Below are 27,008 nucleotides of genomic sequence, written 5' to 3'. Positions count from 1 at the left end.
ACCGGGTAGAAGCGCATGTATGATTGTTGCCACTTTATTGGCCCGCGACCTCGGCGGTGCACCTTCAAGAAAATGTAAAATATGTGTCATTGTATCTTCTTTTAGAATGAATTAAGTTCTCAACAAAATGGCACTTGTCTCGTTATGTTGGTCCGAAAAAGTTGGGGACCCGCGGAGCAACATAAAATTCTGATCCCTGTATTATTATGATCAGCATCATTATTATGGTGAATTTATCAGCGAGAGTCATAAATGTGTCCTAATAAATGTCACAATGAAGTTGTTTTGGTTCCCTGTTCAGATCAAATACAATATTCCAATTAAAAGGGTAACGTGCTCTAACCACATATCAAATCTGCTGACGGCTTTAAATCCCTTTTATCCAATCATTTTTCTCCAAATCAGACAGCCTCGTGGTCAGAGGATTAGTGTATCATAATATACTTGAAGTAGCTGCTGTTTATACGCCGAGTATTCTAGATAAGCGGGCAATCCTTGCAAGCGTCGTGATTGGTCAAACGCGTGTTGTTGTGACTTGGGGGATTATTGGGCAAAACCAAAACCACGTCGACGCAAAAACGCGGCTGCTTCCCGTCCATTTTGCATCATAGCGCCGCGTTCACGCCGTTCATGCGTGTTTGTGCTCTAGCGCGCTTTGACGCCACGAAAATTGACCAACAGCCTTCTATCATTGAGCATGGTAACAGTATCGATGATGCTATGGGCACGTGAAGCACATGGTGGCGCCGTACTTACTGTCCCACGTCGTAGAGCTTGGGCGCAGGGCAGAGCAGGTAGTCGTTGCGCACGACGCTCGGCTTGTGATCTAGACGGGGGAGCAAAAGAAAAAATGAAAATGGAGTTTGCTCACATGGAGAAGCATGACAACTTAACGGCTCCACATTTGGCGTTTGAGTCTCCGGCCACCGCGGTCGATTGTTTGGCCTTCCCACCGCCGAGGTGACGGACAAGCCTGTGGCATTTGTCGGACATATGCGACGCCCCACCCCACTGCCATCCCTAATTAAAAAAACGACCCCTGCCGTTAAAAAAGGTCGTCAGAAACACATGCAGGATGCCAAAAAAAAAAAAAAAAAAAAAAAAGAGGAAGGAACGTCGGCGGGCCTTTCCCCGAGTGGGCGATGGAACTGAGAAAGGACATCTGCTGACGACGGGTTGAGTCTTGGGAAAAAAAAAAAACATGAAAAAGAAAAACCAGGCACAATATGCTGCACAAGTATTTCAGTCAGGAGTCAGAAAATAACTTGTTGGCATTGGCAGGCGCCAAACGCGTGTTTAGGAAGATGAGCGAAATGTGGCGGAAACAGATTGCGGCCCAAAATAAGAAGAAGGCAGCGTGACCTGTACGAACCACGTCGGGTACACGACAACATCGGCCGATTTGTTTCACGATGGACGCCACTTTGCTTCATAAATAAAACTGCAAAGCTACAGTGTGGTGTCGACTTTACCGTCCGTGACCCCTTTTCAAAAAAAATAAATATATAAATAAATAAAATTCCCCCCCCCGTGTTGCCGCATTAAACAAAGACGACGGCACATGGCGGTGACACTTACTGAAGGTTTGCTGGTCCACGATGAAGCTGCACACCACGCTCTCGCTGCTGCGGCCCAAGGCGAAGCCATTCCCGCGCAGCACGATGTCGAACGTCTCTGTGGTGGCAACATTTGGATGAGTTCAGGAGCATGCAAGCCAATGCCCTAACTTGAAGCACCGGTTTGAGAATAGCCCGAATGTTGTCCTTCAAAATGGCCAACTTGGGCCATTTCATCTGTCTTAGAATAGACACAGCCGCCAAAATGGCATCCAGGTGTGAAACTGGGGCTGAATTTTTTCTCAAAAACTTTTCCCAACCTTCCAGGGGGCGCTAGTGAGCACATGGGTTGAACTAGCCTCACCGTTGACGCAGACGCTGGAGGGCTCCACACTCAGGATCTCTGTACAGGACCTCTTCAGAATCTGCACACACACAGAGAAGAACGCCAGCAACATGTTATCGTCACGTCGGCGCCGGCCTATCGAGCGTGTCAGCTTTGCAAAACAGATTAAGGCGCGACACCTGAGAAACGTCTCGGCTCCGACGCGGCGGACGGCTGCTTTTATGGGCAAATTATGCGAGGAGATCACATCAGGCGCTTGTAGGCTGCCGATGCGGCATTAACATATAAAGAGGCTCGTGAGGGTCCTCCACTGTCGCCGGTCCGTAAATCAACAAAGGACAAAGTATGCAAATGGCGCCCGGTTCGAAAGAAGCACGTTGGGCGGGCCTTTCGGCGCAAGTTGCTCGCGGCTTCCGTCTGACGAGCGGCGAGTATTTACTGCCAAGTGTGGGAAACAAATGTGACAGCGGGATATGGAGGGATAAAAAAAAAAGGACAATTTGGGGCGAGGCTACAGGAAAAAGGAAATGCGACGTTTATCTGCTGATAATGACTTCCTCGTCAGAGTGCTGATAAAACAAAAGATGTCGGCCTTGCTTGCCGTCAGGTCCGAACTCCCGGCCGCGTTGGGCAGGAATATTCAGCAGCCAGCCGGCTTTCTTTTCCTCGCCAGCAATCGACCCTTCGCAATTGCACATTGATTACGTTTATCAAGAAACGAAGCCGTCCTTTTGTCATCCTCCCACATGAAATCACCAGCAATCACCCTTTCCTCGAGTTTTCAGCAGCTTTCTCAAGCTACAGCTCCACGTAGTACCTCTCTGGGAAAAAAAAGAAATTCAGGAGTCCATGCCAAATTTACATGCAAGGCCTCCCTTCCTAAATATGGCAAAAATACCTCCTTTTCCCAAGCTCTCCTCAAACTTGCCAAAACTACTTTTAATTCAATGTGATTCATTTAACGAACCACTTTTTTGTACTAAGCTGTCTTTCCTAAAAACTAGAATGGGGGGAAAAAAAAACACATACATAAAAACTACATTCATTTGAAAACTATTACCCTAAATGATTTGTGATCACGTCTGGTAAAATATAACTTTTGTACATTTTCGTGTCGTCATCGTTTCATTGGGGAACAAAAGATTTTCCTCCTGTGGAGAAAAATACCGGGCTCCAATGAGAGGCGGACAGATTGCTTTCGTTAGCAACAACACCAATGAGCATTTGGCATTGCGTCCTTCCCGCCTGCACACGTGGCAGCTCCGTCCGTCCGTCCGTCCGTCCGTGTGAGTGCGTTGGCCTGAACACAGCTGCAACATCTCCAGCAGATGTTCCTTCTGGCCTCGCCTGACACACATCATGTCCACCAACTCAGCGTTTGTGTGTGTGTGTGTGAAGCAAAAAGAAAGCCGTGCAGGCCCCGCATCCAACTGCGGCCTGTGTTATTGATCTCCTCACAAAACCACAACCGCAGTGCTCACAGACACACAACTGAAACGCTCTCACGTTCACCACCAAAACCAAAGTGCGCAGTCCAACGTTCACACGCACTGAAACAGTCACAGGCACGCGCCTCGAATTTGCTCACGAAACCCTCGCACGATTGGCTGACGCAAACACTCCTGAAAGGAGCGCACGCACAATCGTGACACACTCAAGAGCCACACACACATGAACAGAATCTCACGTGCGCTTCTTAAAGGCTCTCACACATACTTTTGAAGCGGCGTCACACACATTGCTCAAACATCCCAAGCTGACGCAAGAACGAATAAAACACACACTGGCTACTAAAAGGCTTCCTCACGCCACTTCAATTCGCTCAGCCACAGTGTGTTTGACGCCTCACTCGAGTTTTTCCTTTGGCAGCACGGGTGAAGTCGGGTACGGGAAACGAGCCGTTTCCAACTTTTAAATAAATCGGCGGAAGCGAGAGACGACGAAGATGAAGGAGGAAGCTCCACTTACTGAATTGACGATGCCTTTCAGCGCGTGGAAGCCATCTTTGACAGGAAACACCTGGTCCCTGGTGTCGGCGATGTCGGCCAGCTGCGTGCACAAGCGGGAGGAAAAGGTTTGAGAACGGAACGGCAAAGCCCGCCCGGTTCTGACTGAGCCTCGGCTCTGGAGCGGACGAGCGGCGTGCCACGGAGCAGATGGCCCAAATGTGGCAAAGGCTCGACGGTGGTGCAAAGGGAGACTCGCTTTGTTTGGGCGCCGCATGGTTGCCATGGTTACGGGGACGGGGGGGGTAGGCCCAACACTGGCCAAATGTGGCCAGCGGGGTTTGCCACTTTATCAATCTGCTGCCAGATTCAATCGCTGCTCCACACCCCTCAAGTCGCGCTCATTCCGAGGTTCACGACCGTCGTGGTGGTCGTCGATACGCATTTCTGCTCGTATGCAGCGTTGTTAGCATCGAGCTAAGTGTTCTCTCACCTGCTGCTCGTCAAAGTCCTTGATGCCCACGCAGTAAACGCGAGCGCCATACTTCCGTGCTTCCTCCGCCTTTAGGAAAATGTTCCAAAAAAAAGTAAACAAATTGTAGAAAAGCAACAAAAAAATATCCGACATGGGTCGGGCGGGACCTGCTTGACGGTGAGTTCGTGAACAAACACATCCAGCTTCCCGTCCGTCAACGCCAGGATGATGCTAGACGACTTGAGAGTCTGCTTCTGGATCTGATCCGTGGCCTACGGAGTGAAACGGCGCAAAAAAAAAAGTCAGGCTCATTTCTCGTGGCTGCGTGCCGAAGGGTGCGCTCACCATTTTCATACCCTCGTGCATGTACGTCTCGCCAGCCGGATTGACCGCCCGCAGCTTCTCCAGGCCTTCTTGTATTTTGTACCTTATGACATACAAACATGTTTTCCAGTGCGCTAAGCTAGCGCTAAGACGGCTAATACAATTTCCTCAAAATGCTAACACGCTAGCAAGAGGACGGCAACTTACCCCTCGCCTGTCAGCGGTAGGAGGACGTGAGCTTGGCCCGAGAATACGATGAAGGAAACTCGCATCCTGGGACTAAAGGGTAAAAAAAAAAAAAAAAAAAAAATCAACATGATATGAACCTTCAGCATGATTTTTCTGTTCCCATCAGGCAGTTTGGTGGCTCGGCCAATTGGCGAAAGCTTCTACGGGTGGCTGCAAATCCAATATATTTTCAACACGTAGCACTAAATTTAGCCCTTTTCTGTCAGCAAGAAGGAAGTCACAGCTAACATGTTGTTGCTGTGATATGAGTCACGTCCTGTGGGGCAGAAATATGGATGCAAATATGTACTTGACACTTTTAACGCCACGCCGGACAAGGCGGGCTGGTTTTGATGACTAAGTGGTACTGATTTGGACTCGAGTCCGCTGCATAGCTGCATTTCAAATACGTCATTTTGACACGTCGGAAGGTGACAAACGAAAAGAGGATCTTGGTTTTTGTTAAAGTTAGATCACCAAGCTCAAGTTGTTCTGACACCTATACAGGTTGCATATAAAAAATTATTTATTTTGGCTTGTACACACCCCCAAAATAACCGTGATGTTTTTCATACTATTCGGCACGATAATTCTGCATGATATATTCCAGCCATTGTCGTTTTTAAAGGAATCTTGTGCTCGTTTTTGTCCATATTATTTTGGACGTCCAAAGACAATATCACAAAGTTGGGAAATATCAAGAGCAGAACCAAGTGTCGCTTTCAAAAGTCATCATAATCTTGGAAAGTAGTTGAGATTTGTATGTGTTGTTCCTTTGTGTTCAAAGTGTAAGCGGGAATTGCAAATGAGGACATATTGGGTGGAAAGAGAAAATGTGCGACTTTTTGCGTTGCCGGGCGTGAAGTTGCAAAGCGTAACGGCCAACTTGCAGCGTTCCCGCAGGCCTTTGTGGGAGCAGAAGCTGAACGTTGCTACAACCTTTTACTTTAAAAACTTCTTACATTTCAAGTTTAGACATTTGTGTGTTGCACGTTTTTTTTTTGTGCGTTTGTTTACTTCCCTCTTTTTTTTAATCCCGACATCACAACGTTGTTGGTGTTCAGCTGGTGACTCATGGGATTATCCCCTAAACAAAAAACGATTCTTAAACTTCAAGCTAACTTAAAGAAATAATAATAATAAAGTTTTCTAGAGTTTTTCAAGGATTGTTTTTCTTTTTGTTCTTTGACGATAATTGACTTATTTTTAATACAAAACAATGACTTTTCGTCTGAGACGAAACGGTGGAAGTCAGGAGTTTGGGGGCGGGATGGGGGGGGGGGGGGTACGTGCAGTGGCCACTCCTGTGGCAAATGGCCGTTCTCGCAGCCCAGAAGAGCGGCCGACTCCGCCACCCACTCCCACCTGCTGCCTTTGCTATTTTCTCCGGGCGGGCAAGCGAGTGCGCGCGCACGAGGCGCTTCTGGCGCGGACGCCGCCGTCTGTCCTGTAGCTGAGCTGGCAGCCGGCGCAAATGCTTTGGAGAGGGACTGTTTTTTGGTCCCAATAGCACACGCCGGCCCGTCCTCCAAAAATTGGAGATTGAAGCCGAGAGGCCCGGCCGCCGTGCGAGAACGGGAACAAGGCGGCCATTGCACGCATGGCCTCAAACATCCCTCAAGAGGAGAAAGTTTTTTTTCAGGGGACAAATCTAGAGAGACATTTGTTTTGTAGAGACAAAGTTGTAGCACTGTCCATTTTTCATTCTATTCTTATCATTGCATCTATGATGGCGGCGTGCGAGTCTGTTCACTCGGGAAAGGGAGGCTTGCTGCGCGCGCTCGCTCACTCACCTGACAAATCTGTCGGTGAGATTCTTGACAAAGGAGTAGATCTCGAACCAGTCGGTGGCGACGCTGCCCGACCTGAAGGGAGACAAAAACAGAGCTGCTCATCTTGCGTCAGCGAAAATTAGATCCGAAATCCAGGAAGGATTTCAGGAAGTCGGACATTCACCAGGACAAGAAACGGCTCATGACACCTTTTGGGTTGGTCTAGTAGCAGACAGAAAATAAATACAAAATAAAATAAGTGGCAACATTAGGAGGCAACGAAGTCAGACTTTTCGCTTTTGTTATTTTTGTTTTCATCCAAATCTCCATTTTTAGAACCATTTATGGTCACTACGCTCGCAGGCAAGCCAAGATCAATTTTATCACAATAAAAAGATATCTTGGGTGTCATTATTTTCAAGAAAAACTGCAAGTCACGCCTTTTTTCAACTTACTTTAAAAAAAAAGCATACTTTAAAAAAAAAACACATTCTTATGACCACAGGGATATTTAAAAAAAAAAAATTAATTTAAAATTTCACAAAAATAAAGAATTTTTGAGGGAACGAAACCTCCAAAATAAATTTATTTGTATTTTTTCAGTGAAAATTTGAGAAAAAGCTTTAGTTTTTTTCGAGATGCTACGTTACCAGAAAAATATTGAATTTATTTTGCAGGGATGTACGTATTTTGTGCATATTTAAAAGAGGCACTTTTTTGTCCTACATCTGGTTGTGACACCCGTGGCCACCTCAAAGCACGGATGAAAAATTGCAGCAGTGATGAGGAAACTCGCTGACTAAAATGCCCTGCAATGCTGTGGGTGGGATTGAACAATATTAAATAAATAAATAAATAAATAATTTTTTAAAAAAAAGCAACTCGAGGGAGTCTTGAGGGAGTGACCGCATTCAAATGAAATGGAAAAAAAACAACTGTGTTTGCGGGTGATGATGCAACTCCTCCTTCCTGCGTCTGCATCATCACTGCTTCAACTTGTTTTGTCAACTTCCAACAAAAACATGCGTTTCCAAACACCAACCCGAGTAGGCTGCTGCTGTTTTGTCCAACAACTTTGTCAAGTAGACATTCCGTACGGCAGCTCATCCAAGACATGTGACCTACAGCTTTTCTGAGTTCAAACATTTAAAGGAATCCAAATACTGATTTTTTGGGGGGTTGTTTTTTCCACACAAACAATTTGCAGATTGTTATGCAATACAGCCAACAGCCACTAGAGGACGGATGGGCAGACTATTAATAAATCACCTTCGAAGAAGTTAAATGTTTGAGGAATTTATTTACAGGAAGTTATTGCTGCCAGATGCGCTCTTCCAGCAACAAATGTCGGACTTCTTTCCATGGAAAAAGGGGAATCGGATGCTGCTCAGGGTTTGGGGTGGCTACAAATAAATAATTTTTTTTCAATAGTTTGATGGCATTACTCCAAAATGAAGTGGGCGGGGCGTGATGACGACACCAACGACAGGTAAGAACTCAACGCAACTACCACTAAATGGACCTCCGCATTAATCGAGTAATGGATGGAATAATCAATAGGATGATCGATTCTAAATGTCAGCGTCGTTACTGACAGCTTATGAAATTCTTGTTGCCGCAGTTAGCGTTCTAGTTTCTCGTGCTAGCTTTCTCAGACAGGTGTGCTAACACTCTTGGATGGCCAATCACTAAAGGGAAGGCAAATATTTAACGTATTAGAAAAAGCACTCTAATTATGTCCCCATTTCATCATGTCACATTACCCGAAATTTTTCATGGGCACATTTGATTTACTGGACAGCTGTCAATTCATTTTGGGTCTGGGCGTTTTAAGTTCTTTTGCAACTTTGTCATTTGGCGTGTATGAGAATTGAACAAATTTGAACGCAATCAAAAGGTGGCTAGTTCGGGAAAAGTGAGTTAATACGTACGTTTTGGTTTTCAAAAGGCCATATTGTTATGCCAGGTGTTGTCACAGTAAACTCCCATGATGCTAGCAAGTTTTCGACACATTTCTGCTTACTTAAGAGACCGGCTGAAGTGCGTGCAAGCGAGCCGCGCAGCGTCTTACTTGTCGAGGACGAAGTAGAGGTCGTAAGCTCCGTGGCAGGATGCTTCCTCCGCCCAGCCCTTCGAGGCTAAAACGCCCAGCAAGAACGCGCCCATGGCGGCCGCACGGATCCAACGCTGCCCGGGCAAAAGTTGACTCGCCGGGGAGAAGTCTGGCGACATTTTCGAACGTGTGTATCGAAGCATTGGTAGGAGATGACAACGACGAGTAACAAGCTACATGTCAAATCGCCGCATTCGGAGTCCACGGCGACATGTGAAATTGAGGAAATTACCGCGCTGTCGTCATCGTTGTTGACTCACACTTTGCTCTCTTGCAACCTCAGTTAACTCCGAACAAGTCCGAGATTCGCGTCGACGTCACTTTGGGGAGATTTTTGAGAAAATAAGAGAAATCTTGAGCAAACGAGCAGTTACGACACGACAAAACTTGGGGAGAAGTCCAATTTACTAACTTGTGATGCGTTCAGGATGAGTTCGGATTTCTGAATCCCCCTTCATGGAAACTGGGAAAAGCAAGAATCGCAAAAAAATCTTCATAAAACGAAAAAAATGCATTCCGATGTTCTAAAATCCAAATCCATAAGTGCATTGTATAAAAATTGTCATTTTTTTCAGGAAACAGGAATATTATTAAAAGAAAAACAAATATTACACACTTTTTTCTCAAAATTTTCTCCCCAAAAAAGCTGTATTTTTTGAAAAAAAATACTACTTTTAGAGAAGTCTGAATTACATGATATTTACCTAATTTTCAAAAAAATAAATGTATTGTGTATAAAGTATTTTGAACAACACGTTTGCTTTTCATCTGAACTTTTCATCAGGTGGCTGAAAGGGAACGTGACACACTTTAACTACACTGTCCGATTTAAGCACACTTGCAAGTCAAATCCACTGCAGATGGAGAAAAAAAATATTCCTGAGTAAAAGTCCAGTTAGCAAAGGAAGTACACCCCCTTTTTTTTGCAGAATCTTACAAATTCGGTAGATTCATTTTCTCATTCCCTAAATAAAGGATTTTTTTTTTCGAGATAAGACAAATTCTTATGAGCCTGCATGATGATAAACTTGTACGCATTGTTAGCTGAATTTTTTTTACTACTGCAGATTCCTTTTGCTCTTCTCAGCTGTGCTTGAGTTGTCAGACACACACACACACACTCAAGCACACACCTCCACCGCAGCTAATTACAGCTAACACACCTCATCAAATGTGAACATCAACACAGCAGTATAATTATCTGGCAAATCAAAGTCTAATTGGATGTTAATTACAATGTTAATTCCTTTGCACGCCGTTTGCTTTCAGAGGGAACTGCCGACTCTGTGCCGCCATACAGACTAGTCTGTTTGTCTGTCTGTTTTTGTGCGCGTGTTTCTTGCGGTATTTGCTAATTCGCATGAGCGCTGAGGCGATTAAACTCGTTGGGAAGGAAAAACGGCTGCAAAAGTCAACACAAACAATCGCAAAGTTTGTCAGCGTTTGGGCAAATTAGCTGGGTTTAACTCAAAGCGAATGTTCATCGCTGGTGCAGTCAGTTATCGTCAAAAGTGCCGCATGCGGTCAAATGTGCCACTTCTTTTGCAGATTCAGCCATATTGGACATTAGAATTGAACACTTTTTTCATTTTTCAAGAAAAATAACATCCATTATTTAACAAGTCGTAATTGTAAAAAGGGTGACGGTACGGTGGAGCACTGGTTAGCAGGTCCTCCTCACAGTTCGGTGGGTGCAGGAGTTTGCATGTTCTCCCCGTGCCTGCGTGGGTTTTCTCCGGGTCCTCCGGTTTCCTCCCACATCCCAAAAACATGCTCGGTAGGGCGCTTGAGCTCTCCAAATTGCTGATGGTTGTTCGTCTCTGTATGCCCTGCGATTGGTTGGCAACGAGTTCAGGTTGTCCCCCGCCTACTGCTTGTCCCGTGGGGAAAAGCTGGATGGATGGATGGATGGATGGATGGATGGATGGATGGATGGATGGATGGATGGATGGATGGATGGATGGATGGATGGATGGATGGATGGATGGATGGATGGATGGATGGACGGACAGGCGGGCAGATGGACGGATGGATATTTGAGAAACTAACGATCAAATGTCAACTTTAAGTCACGCCCCGGCTTTCGACATTCTGAAATTAACATTAGCGTCTGATAAGCGATTTAGCGGAGCACTAACATCTGCTGAATACAAAAGAACCATCAAACCATGCAGCGACCACAACAAAGCCAACATTGAGCTCAGCTAATGAGTAACAGACACACACTCACATACACACACGCACACACACACACACAGTGACATGATGAAAGGACGGCATTTACGTGTCGACTGGGCTCTTCTGTTTCGACTAAAGACGTCGTTAGTGATAAACAAGCCTTTTCCTTCAAGGAGCTTGAAAAAAAACTGCCACTCGACTAATTATGAAACAATGAGGTCATTATGGTTTGTCCTGACCGCTAATATTTGTTTTGCACGACACTTGTGAACTGTGAACTTTTTATCACATAGCCGAGGCAAAGAACAGCTATAGTAAAGTCAATCAGCCAAGCAGAGCAGCAGGGTTGTTGGATGCACAGATGACGAGCTGAATCGAAGCTATCGGATAACCGGCAGGTAGCGACACGGAATATTACCAAAATGGTTGAAAAGTACATGAAATATTAGCTCACTAAATACGGAAATTTACATCAAACACAAATGTAGTGAATAAAGAATATGGTGGGAATGTATATGATATTCCAATAAGTATCATTATCAAAAATTAAAACAGATTGGCTGAAAAAAAAGTACTGGGCAGAAATGAAGACAAAAATATTGAAAAAAAAAAGGGGTTGAAAAAAGCACACAAAAAATACAGTCCTAAAGTGCTAAACAATCAACCACTGGAAAAAAATTAGACAACAATACAAAAGTACTAGACCTTTTTCTTTAATTACAAAAAAAAAGAAATTAGATGGAAAAATATAATGATACAAGAAAGAATAGTAGACTATTCAAAAAAAAAGAAACCCCCCCTTTGTGAGCAATTCCAAATTGAGTAACATGTTTCCTCGGTCACAGCGGCAGTGGAGGCCGGTGGGGGGGGAGGGGGGGAGCAGTGGCTCATTTGCATGACACAGGTTAAGTCCGCCTCCACAAAAGGGCGCCGATTGGAGGGTGACAAATGTGCAGCCGTCCTTCGTCGTGGAGCGCGTGTTTTCATTTGCACCGGGAGCGGCCTTAAACGGCATCCATTAAGGTTCTCGGTTGACGTCCGTCCGAGCCGGGCCGCCCTCGCCCCCGCCCCGCCCCCTCGAGTAATTGCTCTTGATTCCCCTTTGTGTTTCACGCTTGACTCCCCTTGACGCGGCGGCGGGCGAGCGTATGAAGACGCGCCGGCTGACAGGTCGCCTCGTGATGAACAAATTAAGGATGGACTTTACCTTAATCTGTCTGGAAGCTTCTTTTTGCGGCTCCACGTCTTCGCCGGTGACAGCCATAAATTGGACTTGAGGAAAGTCGCCGCCGTTTAACACGAGACAAGGGCGGGAGGGAGGGGCGGGGGACAGGTGATAAAGTCGTCGCCACATTACCGATTTCCTTGTTGCCGTGGCAACGACACAACATTCAATCGCGCGCATTGACGATTTTCTCCAATTGTTGAATGCCCTCTTTAATAAAACTAAACAAAAGCAATTGAGAATTGACAAATCCAAAATAAATATGTGACATTTAAGTTACATATTAATCAAATTTGGGGAAACTATATCTATGTACAACATGTCTTAGATATGTCTTCATAAATGTCGTTATTGTGAGAATGGCAATCCGCCAATCGCAAACAATAAGTTTCATATCGCTGGCGTCCTCGTACATCGCCATTTCTTCAACTTCATATTTCCTCACAAATACTCTCGGTTAGTGGTGGACGAGATGAACGTGAACTGCTCGAAAAAGTGTTTAAAAGTAAATCCAAATAATTCAAAAAGAGAAAAAAGCAGACGATACTGCTGATACTGATCATTTTGCTTACATTCAAAACACTGTTCACTTTGGAAGCCATTTTGAATAGTTTGAGTTCCAGGTGTGGCGAAATGAGTACTATTTCGTAAATCGATTGTGATGTTGTAAGTTTACTAACACACGGCGACGTGCCCTCCACCCATCCCGACCCCCTCCCCTCGGGCGGAAAAATGGTTTATCCCTCAAAGGGCCTGAAGTCGTCTTGCGAAGACACACGAAGGGAAGACTGTGGAGCGCGCTTGCCAAACGCAAATGTGCGTTTGACTGAATGAGTACGGAGGGGTTGGCGGGCGGAAAAAAAAGCGGATGAGCTGCGACTTCACGTGTCAAGAGCATGCCGCGTTGATGGCGGCTGATTGCTGAGGAGGCCCGCCGCAGCCGCCGTCCCCTCTTGTCCCCCGGGGGGCCCGGAGGAGTTTTTTTTTTTTTTATAGAGAAGCAGGAAGTCTTTGAGGCGCTCGGACGAGCAGCGAAGCATCCCGGGAAGCCGGTCACCTCCATTGCGAGAGCCTCAGGCCAGCTTCATCTCGCCGATGTTTTTGCCAGCCTGTCAGCGAGGAGGCACGGCCGCGTTGCTCTTCTCTCAGATGACCTCGCATTCAACTTGGACTACGCCGCACTTAACTAAACACATGCGAGAACCCTCGACAACACAGCAAGTCAGCCATTTTGTTTGGGAGCGGCCATTTTAGGCTCACCCAGGGTTTGCGAAATGAAGCCGGTTTCACTCGTGCTCATTCTCGCGGATCTCAAGGAAGCTGACAGAGTGACGAGACTGAATCGCAGATATTTCGAGCTGCCGTCGTCGCGTGTCAACAGAGGAAAGCGAGGAAAATCATCAAACTCTCAAATGTATACTTTTGCCTCTACGACAACACGAAGTTGCCTGATGAGAACTAACCTAACTGCAACGGCGATTGAAATTGGTGGCAACGAGCCACATGCTGCTTCATTCAGTCTAAAGTGATCAAAAAAGCGCCTGAGGAAGTTGCAGTCGAGGACTTTAGGAAGTAGCGAAGACTGCCGCAGCACGCGCCCCGCCCCCTAGCCCCGGTCGTGGCATTTGTCGTTGAGCTAACACGACTTGAGTGTGCGCTGCGGCGGCTCAACGTCCAGCAAAATATTGCTGAGATTGGACCGGACGTGCTGGTACCGTTAAGTGCGGCCATTAATCCCTCACACGGGCCCACCCATCAGCACTGTCGCAGACCCTTAATGTGACGTTAGCGAGACTTTGGAGACCAGAGCGGGACCGGCCGAGGTGGTGGTGGGGAGGGGGGGCGTTCACGGAGGGGCGAGAGCGCAGCAAGCATCCATCCCAAGCTCTTATGTTGGCTTTTGGGGAAACGGCCGCCTCGGACTCGGCGCCGCGTAATCGCATTAAAAGTTGAGCGAGAAAAGTCGGACGGGAGGGCGCTAGCTAGGAGGCAGGCGACGGCCTTCGACTTTAGCATTCCGCATACCCACTCGCAGCCTTCTTTCATGATGGCGAACGGGAAGTTTTCAAAGTGAGAAGCTGTTGAGGGGCTCCGTTTGCAAGTTTGAAAACATTCCCGGCCAACAAAATTGTTGAACACAGCACGCTGAGTCCATTTTGTGGTGCTTTTCAAAGTGTTTGCTTGTAACTCGCAAATGTGGCCTCGGTCATGTTTCGCAAATTTCATCATGCTCAACAAACTTAGCTTTGGGGGCTGCTTTTTCCTAAACTTGAATAATAACTCTAATTTTGTGATTTATGAAGACCAAAATTAACATATTTCAGAATTTAACATATGTTTGGGAAAAAGATAAAAATTTGGGCCATTTTGACCATTGAGGCATGCATGTATTTTCGCCCTCTGTGTTTACTCTTTTGAAAATATCCATTTCGAGTCATCGGCCGTATCAAAACAATCAAAACTGTAAACTGGCTTCAAGGGCTGAATTTCTTTTTAATTTATTGACAGGACCACTGGAAAGCAAAATGGCATACTAACAGTATCACACGGCAAGAATGCTGCCTCCCTCAGTCACTTACACACTTCTGAGAATATGCGGGCAATTAAAAGTGAGAGCAGGTCCCGGAGTTTGCCGTCCTTGCCGCCAACGCATCCTCGGCCGTTCTGCGCCTCGTACAGTGGGACAAAAGGGATAGCGGGCGGGCTCGACAGGAGGCGGGACGGCGGCATGTGAGCTAAATCTGCTTTGAAATCTGTCCCGGAATGAGGTCGCCCGCCCCGCCGCCATCCCGGGCGCGGAAGGCCCGACCCCCAGAGGGGCCCGAGTGCCGCGGGGCTATTGCGGGTTCGTTAAGACTCGAGGGGAGGGGGGGGCACCCAGGAAGCCCCCACAAAGAAGAAAATAGGGCAGGAATTGACAGCGATTATCATCAGACGGCGCTATCCATGTCGGCCAGGTCAGAAGTTAAAGGATCCCTGGTGACTGGTGAGTGCCCCCCCCCCCCCCCCACTCACACACACGTACCACCAAACCCCCGCTCCGCCATTAAAGGAAACCCCCAAACCCATCCGGAGTGACTCGCTTTCCAGTCCCGTCAGCCGTATGCTGGAAAACAGGAAACAGAACGGCAAAATGTAGCAGGCTGCTCACAGTTTCCGGAACTAACACAAAACCAGTTCAAGATGTCCCTCACAAAAAAAAAAAAGGCTATTTTATTGTACTTGCTACTAAAGCATTAAATCTGGATACGTTGCAACATATTTCAACAAAGACCAAAATGGTTTCACAATTGTGAAAATAGCTGGGAAAAAAAACCTTTTACTCACTTCTGTAAAAAGGTTCACATCAAAAACAATTGCACTGTTGCGCAACGCGATGGCTCTCGATGATCGTCTTCTCACTCGTCGTTCATCTGCTTCAAATATGAATCTCATCATCCAAAGCTTGCTTGATTCCAACAAGGAGCAATCGGCTTTGTGTCTTTTTGTCAAACACCACCTGCGGCGAATGAGTTTGCTGTCACGATAATCAATTTGAACAGCCACCCCTCACCACCACAATGGATCAACACACCTCACGCAGATAATCGACCTGATCATCCGTTTTGACACGCCACGGCAAACCACAAGATGATCAAGTTCGAACACACCGCAGGATAATCGCTCTCGATAATCAATGACCGCCAACACACCCTCATCTCTCAAGAGCATCGCTCGTGATCATTTTGTTGAGACTTTTGATCAAACGTGTGGAGCGCAAGGGGCAGCTAAAACACATCAGCACACCAACTGTTAGATTGTTAAATCACTGTGCGCTGGTGTGCGTGCAGACAACTCAAGACTGACGTGGGCCTCAGCGGACTCCGCAATTGTGTCAAAACAACTCCCGAGCAGTCGATTGCAAAAGCTTAACAGCACTTTCTACCCAAACTTCTGTGGCCTCCCCCTCATGATTTTTGCCTTTCATTTACTTTTAATTCTTATTTTTTGTATTCATTGTCACGCTTTTTTTCCCCTCATCTCTTTCTGATCAAACTGGCCGTGATGCTTCTGGAAGGACGAGCCCTCCCCAACACAGGGAGGCTGGGAGAGGACACATGCACAATATTCACAGTGATGCATCACAACACACACACACCTTGCATGCCCCCACTTAACAGCTGTGTCCCACTGTTTGCTTTGAGCGCTTACCACACACACACACGTGTGCACACACACACACACACAGCCAGCAGCTAGCGTGCTTTGATTTGTTGTTTTGGCGCTGGAAGGAGGCGGTGGGCTAGTTAGCAGCGGTGGGTTAGCTTGCGGAGGTGGGCTAGCTAGCAGCGGTGGACTAGCTAGCAGCGGTGGGGCATAAAGCCGCCGGCCCCTCCCGAAGGCCCAGCTGGCCCGTCACATGTCACGCAGCGCCGCGGGCCAACATCAACAACCTGGCCCAGCGTGCCGGGCGGGCCCCGCCGGACACGTGGGAAGGAGCTTTGTCATGAAAATGAGTCAGACGACGCAAAGCGCCACGGCCGCCGCGCAAAGCCAACAGTAGAGCGTGCAGTTTCGACGATAGCGTCATTTTCTATTTTCGTCTTTCACGTTCGGTGGGCCGGGGGTTTGTTCGGTAGCCGAGCTTTCAACAAATGAAGTGATCAGGAGACATGATCCTATCAAAAGTAAGGCTTTCAAAATAAAAGCAGGCCGTAGAACTACAGTGGGCCACGTCGTGACTTATTTGACAGTTGCACTACTCAAGTATTTGTACTCTGTTACTTGCCATCACCCGTCCGTCCGTACAAAGACAGTGAAGAAGAAAGTTGGAAACCCAGTTGGAGCGAATTGGCCCACCGGTAGAGATGGGCCAGGTGGACTTAGGCAGACATGCGTGTGTATGTTTGATGGAGGACGCCCTGAGGCTGTAGAGAGTTGGAGACATTAAGTGTTGCCACCTCTCAGCCACGCTGGCAGCGGGACTGGGAAAGGTGGGATGGATGGATGGACAGAGCGGGAGGGATGATGGACGGATGGATGTGTGCGTGCGTGCTATCGCTATTTGTGTTGTCTTAAATAGGTTAGTGACCATCTTCCATGAGCCACCCCCCTCCTTTGCTATCATCTTCTTCCGTGGTGAGATGAACCCTCCTTGCCAGGCTTCCTCACTCCTCAAACGTTGCCCCCCCCCCTTCCCCTCCCCCACCGTGCTGGGCCCGTTTGTGATTTTGGCAGTTGCCGCTGACCATCACGGACGTCATTGCCAATTTTTGTGAAAAGTGGCACATATGGCAGTTGAAGTGCCATATGTGCCCTACACAATATTTCTTGGCCACGTTCCCCCTTTTGGATAAATTGTCGGTTTAAACGGAGGATGGAGGGGTGACTCATTATTAATTCATCTATTTTTCACCCCCCCCCCTCCTCTGTGGTATTTTCATAATTTACCCCACGATGCAGAACGACTGCCAGTCATTTTGGACGGGATAGTTCTATTTGTACGTGAAACAAACGAAACCATCGTTGATATTAGCTCCTTCGTTCATTGATTCATAATTGTACAAGTATGTTTTCTATTAGTATTCTATTAGGACTTGTCTAATTGATTGTGCAAGGGCTCCACATGGGGGGGTATATGTGAATGCCTTGTGTGTGTGTGTGTGCGTGTGTGTGTGTTGTATTTCACATGATTGCATTACATATTGAATACTAGTAAGATTTTTGAAGGCCCATTTTATGACGTCGACGCTGTGAAGGCCAATTCCATTTTCGATCTGAAACAATTCCAAAGGCCAGTGTGAAGATAATCAAATTTCCCATTATTTGGAGTGAAAAATATTTTTTTTACTTTTTCATCATCAATGTAACATAACATCTTGACAGAATCTGGATACGTACGCATGGATCTTTTTTAATAGTATGACAACCATGCCCGGGCTGCAGAGTTTTTTTTTCTTTTTTTTTAAACATAATTAAAACCACACGAGCCGCTTTCGGGAGTATTCTGTTTGTTTGGCCATTTTGATTTATTTAGAATCATCCCAAAAGATGAAGGTCTTATTTGTTTACGCGGCGGCACCATTGATCTGATGGATTTATGATGGAGCACAAGGGCAAACACCTAAAAGGACGAGACATCTTCAAATTGTATCATTAGTCGCCTCAAGTGGATCTTGAGTGGAAATTATTGAGCTAAAAAAGTGTGTGATTACACTTTAATACCATCATCAATTTGTCATCATATTCCTGCCTTTAAAAGTGCTTATGAATCATGCACTTGACATCAAGGTAAAAAAAAAGAGGATTTAAAAAAAAAAAGAACTGATTTGCCTCATCCAACCGTGAGCATTATACACTGGCGCCCCCTGAGTGCGCCTTGGGGTATTGCCGGAAAGCGGACACCCGCCTCCACCACATTCCAGCGAGTTGCAAAGCTGAGCAAGGCCGAGTCGGGAGCCTCCGGAGTCGGCTGCAGTTGGCGGGCGGGGCCGGTGCACGGAGGTGGAACGTGGGGAAGGAAGGAGGAGAAGGTTGTTTGGCAATTAGAGCATCGATGTGTGTCATAGAGGTCATAAACGCTCAATTTGGCTCAATATTTACTCTGATATATGGAAATAAATATACGCTATGCTGTCCAGTGCCATCACCGCCGACATGCAGAGCTTAGCGAGGCCGTCTCAGGAGCCACGGAGTCGGCTTCTGCTCGCAAAACGGGTCGACCGGGGGCCAATGTGAGCGCAATAAAGGATCATTTTAAGTCTTCTCAATGTCGGGAACGAAGGGAGTGGAGCACAAGACCTGGCTGGCCCTGGATTTGGGGTGCGAGGCACCTCCGTGAAGCCGGCTGCATGGTGGGCGTGGAAACTTGGAGCTTGTTGTGACTTGAGGGAAATTGAGCGTGATGAAATGTCAATTTCCTCTATCTTAGTAATCATGTATGAAAATAAATCAACCACCTCTCCTCTCCTGCGGGAACTTGATGGGCCGCTGCTCACGGGCTGGACCGAAATGCATCCGGAGAAGGAAGCTTCGCATGCATAGCAAAACTTAACTCGGCCGTTTGACGTTATGAACATGTCACGGCCATGACAGATGTTACTCCAGACATGCTGCGTGCGTGTAATTGCAATTACATAGTACAGAGTTTGTGTCCGGCGGGGCAGCAGGATGATGCCGACTGACGATTGAAACACCTGAGCCAGGTTCCGTTGGCGGGCGGCACCGGTGCAAGGAGGTGGAACCGGATGGGGAGGAGAAGGTTGTTCTACCTTGATAAAATTTCTATTTGACTCTGTACTCATTATGATAGTCGATATGAAAATAAATAGGAGCGATAAGACATTTCCCGGGTGAAATCAGACTTAAAATTGGATTTCCCCAAAGTGGGTGAGTAAGCATCAAGGCTTTTGATGAGAATTACGATAATAATGAGGGGTGGGAGGAAGGTTGATGGCTGGGTGGCACGTATGGTGGAGGGGGTGGGGGTCCCATAATAAGAGTTGTCAAGCGGCAGTCGGCCAGTCAAGAGTTAAAAGGAGGAGACGCGGAGTGACACGCCTCATTGGGGAAATTATGTGCGGCCAACAAAACGCGCGCGACGCCCCGCGAGTCGTTCACAGCATCCGAACACGTCGTCCGCGCGCGCACCACCGGGACGGAGCCGGACGCGTCCTGCTTCTGACACACTGAGGAAGCCAAGGCAACCTTTTTGCTGGCTTTTGCATTTCTTCTTTTTTGCCGTCGCCTCTTGAGGCTCCTGCTTGTGGATTATTTGGTTCCGAATCTGCGCAAGAGGTAGGGGCTGAAAACGACATTTTTGATCATGATACCTAATGAGAATAATAATAATTATTATATATTATTATATATAATAATAATAATAATATCATTATATAAAATTATTATTATTATTATTATTATTATTATTATTATTATTATTATTATTATTATTATTATTATTATTATTATTATTATTATTATTATTATAAAAGAGGGGATTCTCGTGTTGGCTCGGGGTTTAAAAGACTGGTTGTCGGCAGTAGGGCCGAACTGGAGTGCGTCCCGGTCCCGAGGACCGAGTAACCCAAAACCGCGAAGAAGCCGAGCAAGGCTGCGCTGCACAAGGGAAGCTTTGGTAAAATTAAATGTAAGAAAAGCAAAAATTAAATTAAATTTAAAAATGACAGCAGTTGACTTGCTAATGCGTCGCATTTGAAATCTGACGAATCAAACGTGAAATCGTCACCAAACTGCAAATTGTAAATGCACACAAAACCGCCTCATTTCTGTGCCGCTCACGCGATCCAAATGAGTTTCATTTCATTCAAAAAAAACAAATTAAAATGCAACATTTTGGTTTGCTTTGAAAGGTGAAAATCTCTTTTGGTTGTTATGAGGACATTTTACGCGTGCGCCATGTGGGACTCCGCGCGGGGGTTTGCGCTCGGGGAGGGAGAAAAAGAAATTCATCATCATCATCATCATCATCATAATGAAGCGCTCGTGCTGCTTTAATTACTCTCTCCGATGTCGGGTGCATGGGAAGTGGCAGATTATGCAAATGAGGCTGGTGTAAGAAGCGAGGAAAAGAGGATTAAAAAAAGAAGAGAATGGATGACTTTATACCGGGATGAGGATTAAACGGTATTATTTTTACCATTATAAAAGAATTAAAACCCCGAGCGGGCTTTGTAACATCGCACGGAACCCGAACTAGATATTAGCCTAAATACGTGGAAAAAGATCTTGAATCTTGGGATTTGAAAAATGTTTCCTTCACTGCGCTCAGGATGCCGCTCGCAGCAATTTATTTAAAATGTCACGCCATTATGCAATCTGAGTTTGTTTTGCACTGCCGAATATTGCACGGCATGCGTATACTGGGCGCGCATGGATGGGCCCCCCAATGCAAATGACAGATATTGTAAGGCAAAAAAAAATAAAATAAAATACAAACACGCGTATCAAATGTAAAGTATCTCTAATATTTTGAAAGGACTTTTTAACTGATGCTTCACATGCTGTTTTCAGTTGTTGGTTCAAAAGACATTAAACAATATAGTCATATTATTTTAAATTCATGTCAACGCTTGTAAAAAATAAAATAAAAAAACACGGTGGAAACAACAGCGACGTTTTTTTGTTTTGTTTCATACTGTAAAAAAAAGGGGGGGGTGTTTGGGTGTCTGAAATGCGCTCTAAGGGTGTCCTTCGTGAATATTATCATTGTTTTTAAGCAGAGGATTAATTATGGCGAGCAGTTTCTAGCTCCTTCTGTGTAAAAATGCTTTGTTTGTCTTTCGCGGAAGGAGCATTTGATTTGTGCGCAATGAAGTGACCGAGCGGCTGCGCTGCTTGCAGGTGGGCGGCCATGGCCATGGAGGAGTCGAGCTCGCAGCAGAAGGCGCAGCAGCTGTGGGACGGCGACGCCAAGGCGGTGCAGCAGTGTCTCACGGACATCTTCACCAGCGTGTACACCACCTGCGATGTGCCCGAGAGCGCCATCTTCGGGCCGTGCGTACTCAGCCACACGTCCATGTACGACAGCATCGCCTTCATCGCGCTCAAAGCCACCGACAAGCGCACAGCGCCTTACATCTTCCGGGTAAAAAAACTTGGCAGCGATCGTTTCGTGTACATACCGCCACAACATGTGATTGTAGTCTAATTTAGTAGTTCCTTCAAAAAATATTCCAGGGTTGAGAATTAAAAGGTAACACGCAAGATGTTTTCGTCATGGTTTGAACGGCCCATCTATTGTCATATTTTCATAACAGAACGAAACCGTATATTTTCCCAGGGAAGCTATTGCAACGCAGCGATGACATGAAGGTGGAAAAGAAAAAAAGAAAAGAAATAATTAAAAACTAAACAATGGCAGAAAAGAGAAAAAAAGAAAAAAAATGAGTGAATGACAATAATCTACCAGTGCTATTGTGATACAGTGAGAAATCATTTCCCCGGAAAATAATTAAAAAAGGCCCATCGAGATATTTAAAAAAACCTCATGTCATGACATTTGGATATTTTGCCAATGCTGCTATCATGACATGGTGATATTTAAGAAAATGAAAATTCCAGAGTAACTTGCGCTATATTTGCAATATTTTGAAAAAAAAAAAATCAAAAGCAACTCATGAGTTTCATCATGAGTTTTAGAAACTGTAAAGTCTTAACGTCCAATATTTTGCCAACCATATCACAATAGAGTTACGTCTAAACTATAGACTGGGGAGGGGGCATATCAAAGCACCAACTGTAAAAAAAATAGTCCCTTCGAATCACCCACATCTGTCCACAACCCTTTTCCACTAAAAAAGGATTTTTCAAAAATCCCAAAACATGCAAGCTGAAAGGTCAATCTGCCAAAGGTCGAGGTGAACGCTGCTAACGAGACGCCTTTGTCAGGTGGACACGTCGGCGGCCAACAGCACATCGGAGGGCCTGATGTGGCTCCGCCTGGTGCAGTCGGCCCGCGACAAAGACGAGCAGAACTTGGAGGCCTACGTGAAGAATGGCCAGCTCTTCTACCGCTCGCTCAGGCGCATCGAGAAGGACGAGGAGCTGCTGGTGTGGTACGGGAAGGACCTGGTGGAACTGCTGCTGCTCTCCGCCGCCAGGGTGGCCCCCAAGAGCAAAGGTGCCGTTCGGAGCCGCCCAAAACGCAAACAGTACCAGGGCTTTAGAGCCCCCTCCAAAATACGGTTAGAGTTAGAGCTGTGCTATGCGGTCAACAAATCCAAAGTCTAGAACTTCTCAGAGTGGCTTATGTTTCAGGTGTTGCCACGGGACATTTGGGAGATTGCCGCAACACAAGGCAGCTTTCATTTTGTATCTGTGGAAGTCTGTGGTCTGATCGGAAACCAACGATTGTGTCTCTCTTTCTCCAAAAAGGTTCATCCCAACACTCGTGTCCCGACTGCAGCCAAAGGTTCCAGTTTGAGTTCCCGTTTTTGGCGCATCTGCGCTTCCGCTGCACCAAAAGACTGCAGAGCCTGACGGGAGCGGACGAGGAGCCCGGCAGGGAGCGCAGCCCGGACCGGCCTGCTGACGTGACCACGCCCACCAGAAGCAGCCCCAAGCACGGGCGCTCCGAGGGCGATGGCAGCAAACCATCCACGGACTTCCACAACCTGGCTCGGGACATGGAGAACAACCGGACCGGCAGCCCGCTGAGTGACAGGGAGGCGGAGGTGTGCAGCGAGAGCTCAGGGAAGAGAAAGTTCTCCGCCGCCGATGACCGGGAGTGCCGGCGTGCCAGCCTGCCGCAGCCCAAGTCCAAAGAGGAGTTGGCCACATCGGCGCAGAACTACCGAGGCGTGTACGGCTTGGAGGAGAACCACCGCACGCTTTCCACGTCTGCTTCCTCGGAGACCAAGCGCAGCGCCTTCACTGAAGTCAAGAAGTCAGTTCAGACTCTCAAGAACCACGGTGGCGGAAAAGGCTTGTCGGCCGCCAACTCCGAGAACAAAGACCGTCCCGCCAGCGGGGGCAGCGGCCCCTCGGACAAGCACCTGAACATCCGGCAGGTTCTGTCGGAGACGCAGCCGCCCCAAACCCCGCCCGTGGCGAGCGCCTTCACCTCAGTGAGCCAGGCGGGCGCCGGTGAGCGCAAGAGCGCCTTCAGCCAACCGGCCCGGTCCACCTACGCCCAGATCTCCCCGCTGGTGATGCCGCCCAAGCTGCTGGACTGCCACCCGGCAGTGGGCGACACCATCTCGTCCAGTCGCCTCTACCAGGCCGACCACCTGGCCGCCAAGCTGCAGGGTGCCGAGCTGGGCGCCAGCTGCCCGGTGCCGGGCGGGGTGGCCAAGCAGAGCCCCTTTGTGTACGCCGCCGCCGCCACATTCTGGCCCAAGAACTCGGGCGGCGTCCAGCTACAGATGCCCTCGGCGCTCACGCTCCTGCCGCCCTCCTTCACGTCGCTCTGCCTGCCGGCACAGAACTGGTGCGCCAAGTGCAATGCCTCCTTCCGCATGACTTCGGACCTGGTGTACCACATGCGCTCGCACCACAAGAAGGAGTACGCCATGGAGCCCCTGGTCAAGCGCCGGCGGGAGGAGAAGCTCAAGTGTCCCATCTGCAACGAGTCCTTCCGAGAGCGCCACCACCTGTCGCGTCACATGACCTCGCACAATTGACTCGAGGGCCCGCCCGGGATCCGACGCCAGATCAAATCTTCAAAGGCCCCCTCTCAGACAGAAAAATGACTTCTGCTCCAATTTGATTTCCAACACAAGCACCCTAATTTTTTTTTTTTTCTAACTCCTTTGACTAAGGACCCCGGCAAAACTACCTGAGGCTATCTCTCAGCCAAGATACCTCAACCGCTTCCTCGGACCAAATACCATGCAACATTTCTTTCTACTGAGACGGGATTTTACTTCCATCTTGGGTGGTTTCAGAAAGAGCGCAAAGATTGCAAATGGGTCCACGCGCAAGTAGCGGGCACGTCGTCGACCACGGCATGGAAATGAGTCAACCTTAGCATGCGGGACAAAAACCTCACCGACTGTGCTTTGCTAGCTCATACGGTGGCAGCATTCGGTGGTGCCGCCACGTTCAGCCACCTTGCTCAGCGACTCGTTTGCAACGATTGGACCACACGGCAAAACCAAAGTGTCTTCAGGGCGGGAATTTCTGAACAGTCTCGGTGGAAGTCAACTCAAACGGCAGTTTTATTGGTCCCGGCTTCTTGAGACTTCAGTGCGACTAATCATGTCCAGCAAATTTCATGTTGCGAACCAAAACAGAAATAGCCGAAAATGGCCCCTTTGACAAAAAATGGCTGACTTCCCATTTTTTGTCAGTGTTGGAATTTTTGGCGAGACTCCTCATGATGCGCGTCTACCAAATTTCATGTTGCTAAAAGAAATTCTTTGGGACAATTGGTTAGCTCTCAGGGAGGAGCTAAGTTTTGCCCGGGTTGTTAGCCAAACAGACTTGATTATGTGAAATTGGCTGAGCGTGTCTGTTTTTGGAGGCCTGCTGCAAATCGGGGTTGGGGTCCCTCCACTTGAGAAGCACTGCCTTCGAGCCAACATCGCTGACTTCAGCACCCCCCCCCCCCCCATATGCGCCCCTGGCTGACCCCCTCCCCCTTTGCACTCCTTTTTGGAAGATTTCGTTTTGTGTACAAAAAAATGTCACGTTTGAAATGAATCTATTTATGAAGCACTTACACGACTAATAAGAGAAGCTGGACATATGTGTAAATGTACAGTGAGTTGTATTTTCTATCTTACACGAATCGAGACACGATGCGCGCGAGTGAGTGCGTGCACGACGGCGGCAACTCGTACCCACGCCACATGCAGGCCGTGTGTAAATACAAATGGTTCAGTTTGAAACACAAAGTGTGATCATGATATTAATAATAATAATAATCATATTTTGTGTCCGTGTGTGTGCGCGCGTGTGTGTGTGTGTGTGAGGGTGAGGTGTTCTTTCTTTTCCGTTTGTCGGGAAAATTTAATACGTATGACAATTGATCGAATCATGTCGAATGCAATGACAATAAAAGAAAAGGCTTTATTTTCAAACTGCTCTTCTGTCGTAGTTTTCGGGAATATATAGCCAGGTTTCCTTTCATGCAAAGGAATAGAAAGGTGGTTTCCTTCTTTTTCACTTCTATTGTTAACCATCAAATTCATAATGACCAAAATCAGTCAAATGTTGTTGCCTGCATAATTACAGCTAATTATACAGCACGCCGACAAGACTAATTTAAAAAGTTGCTTGGGATTTTAATTGTTCATTATGTACAATTAGAAGTAATGATACAGCTTTCAAGCATTTTGAGATATGCATTTTGTACACCAAAAAAGCAATTAAAATACATGTGTTACGGTGACGTATAATCATAAATCTACAGACAGCAAGTCATTGACTGTTTTGTACGTATTAAAGAGACATTTAAAGGTAAGGAATTAAAATATATTTTTAAACGTATTCTTTTAGTCACAAATTATACATCATCAGCCAATTACTGGATGTGTCTTTTAAAAATATGGCATCATAATTTTAATTCGACACACAAAGCTATTGAAAAACTATTCAATGCAGTGTGAGAACAGTTATCGCGAGGTTTGTTCTCATTTGTGAAATTAAACACATCCAAAATACGAACATAAGTATTATAACGAATAGTAAATACGATCATAACCAAACTTTAAATTTAGAATGAAATCTGCATTGAAAATATCATGAACATTTAAAATGAAATGAAATTTGTATTGAAAATATCATGAACATTTAAAATATCGATAACATATATAAAAGCAGATGGGTGCTTTTATCACATGCCGTCATTTGTCATACAATATGAACACTGAGAATGTCTTTATGACACTATTAAACATATTTATTACGTTACATTCTCATAAAAATAACGAAAACTGCAGATTGCACGTGGGATTCAAATCATAGGTTTATTTACAGCGAAAAAAGGTGATATACTCAAACGACACCCTTAGTACATCCATTTTTAAAAATGCAAGGTGAATAATAATATCATAAACAGACTTTTTTATGTGCACTATGGACAACAAGCGTTGAGACGCGTAAAGAAAAACAAGACCTTTTCATACGTTTCACAAAAATGACAATGGGGAGCAAAAACAAAGCTTTGAAAATCAGGGCAACATTGCCACCGTTTGGCGAGAAAGAAAACTACTGCAAAAGAGCATCATGGGGCGCAAGTTTTATATATATATATATATATATATATATATATATATATATATATTTTTTTTTTTTTTTTTTTTGCAGTAGTTTTCTTTCTCTCTCTCTCTCTCTCTCTCTCTCTCTCTCTCTCTCTATATATATATATATATATATATATATATATATATATATATATATA

General features: G+C 46.3%; 2 protein-coding genes across 6 annotated transcripts in view; one reads left to right on the top strand and one right to left on the bottom strand.

Moving 5' to 3' along the window:
* antxr2a (ANTXR cell adhesion molecule 2a) overlaps positions 1–9,194 on the bottom strand; it is a 32,016-nt gene extending 22,822 nt beyond the window's left edge. For 2 of the 5 annotated variants that reach the window (XM_088376526.1, XM_088376525.1), the window contains exons 1-10: positions 8,719–9,194; positions 6,669–6,740; positions 4,855–4,926; positions 4,669–4,750; positions 4,491–4,595; positions 4,342–4,410; positions 3,871–3,951; positions 1,921–1,981; positions 1,579–1,674; positions 757–826 (exon numbers count right to left, since the gene is read on the bottom strand). In XM_088376526.1, the coding sequence (XP_088232652.1) occupies positions 757–826; positions 1,579–1,674; positions 1,921–1,981; positions 3,871–3,951; positions 4,342–4,410; positions 4,491–4,595; positions 4,669–4,750; positions 4,855–4,926; positions 6,669–6,740; positions 8,719–8,903 (893 nt within the window). In that variant the 5' untranslated portion in view covers positions 8,904–9,194. The remainder of the gene's footprint in view (positions 1–756; positions 827–1,578; positions 1,675–1,920; positions 1,982–3,870; positions 3,952–4,341; positions 4,411–4,490; positions 4,596–4,668; positions 4,751–4,854; positions 4,927–6,668; positions 6,741–8,718) is intronic. The other 3 variants (XM_088376528.1, XM_088376529.1, XM_088376527.1) reach the window with 3 other exon arrangements.
* Positions 9,195–19,649: 10,455 nt separating this feature from the next.
* prdm8b (PR domain containing 8b) lies at positions 19,650–25,686 on the top strand. The gene is made up of 4 exons (XM_088377263.1): positions 19,650–19,939; positions 21,506–21,749; positions 22,553–22,784; positions 23,039–25,686. The coding sequence occupies exons 2-4, from the start codon at positions 21,516–21,518 to the stop codon at positions 24,283–24,285; spliced, it is 1,713 nt and encodes a 570-aa protein (XP_088233389.1). The 5' UTR covers positions 19,650–19,939; positions 21,506–21,515; the 3' UTR covers positions 24,286–25,686.
* The last annotated feature ends 1,322 nt before the right edge of the window (positions 25,687–27,008 follow it).

The sequence above is a fragment of the Syngnathus floridae genome, chromosome 5 (genome assembly GCF_059516105.1).
Source record: "Syngnathus floridae isolate MCC-2025c chromosome 5, RoL_Sflo_1.0, whole genome shotgun sequence".
Lineage (NCBI taxonomy): Eukaryota > Metazoa > Chordata > Actinopteri > Syngnathiformes > Syngnathidae > Syngnathus > Syngnathus floridae.
Note: the sequence above shows the minus strand (reverse complement) of the source record. Positions and strands in the feature narration are given on the sequence as shown.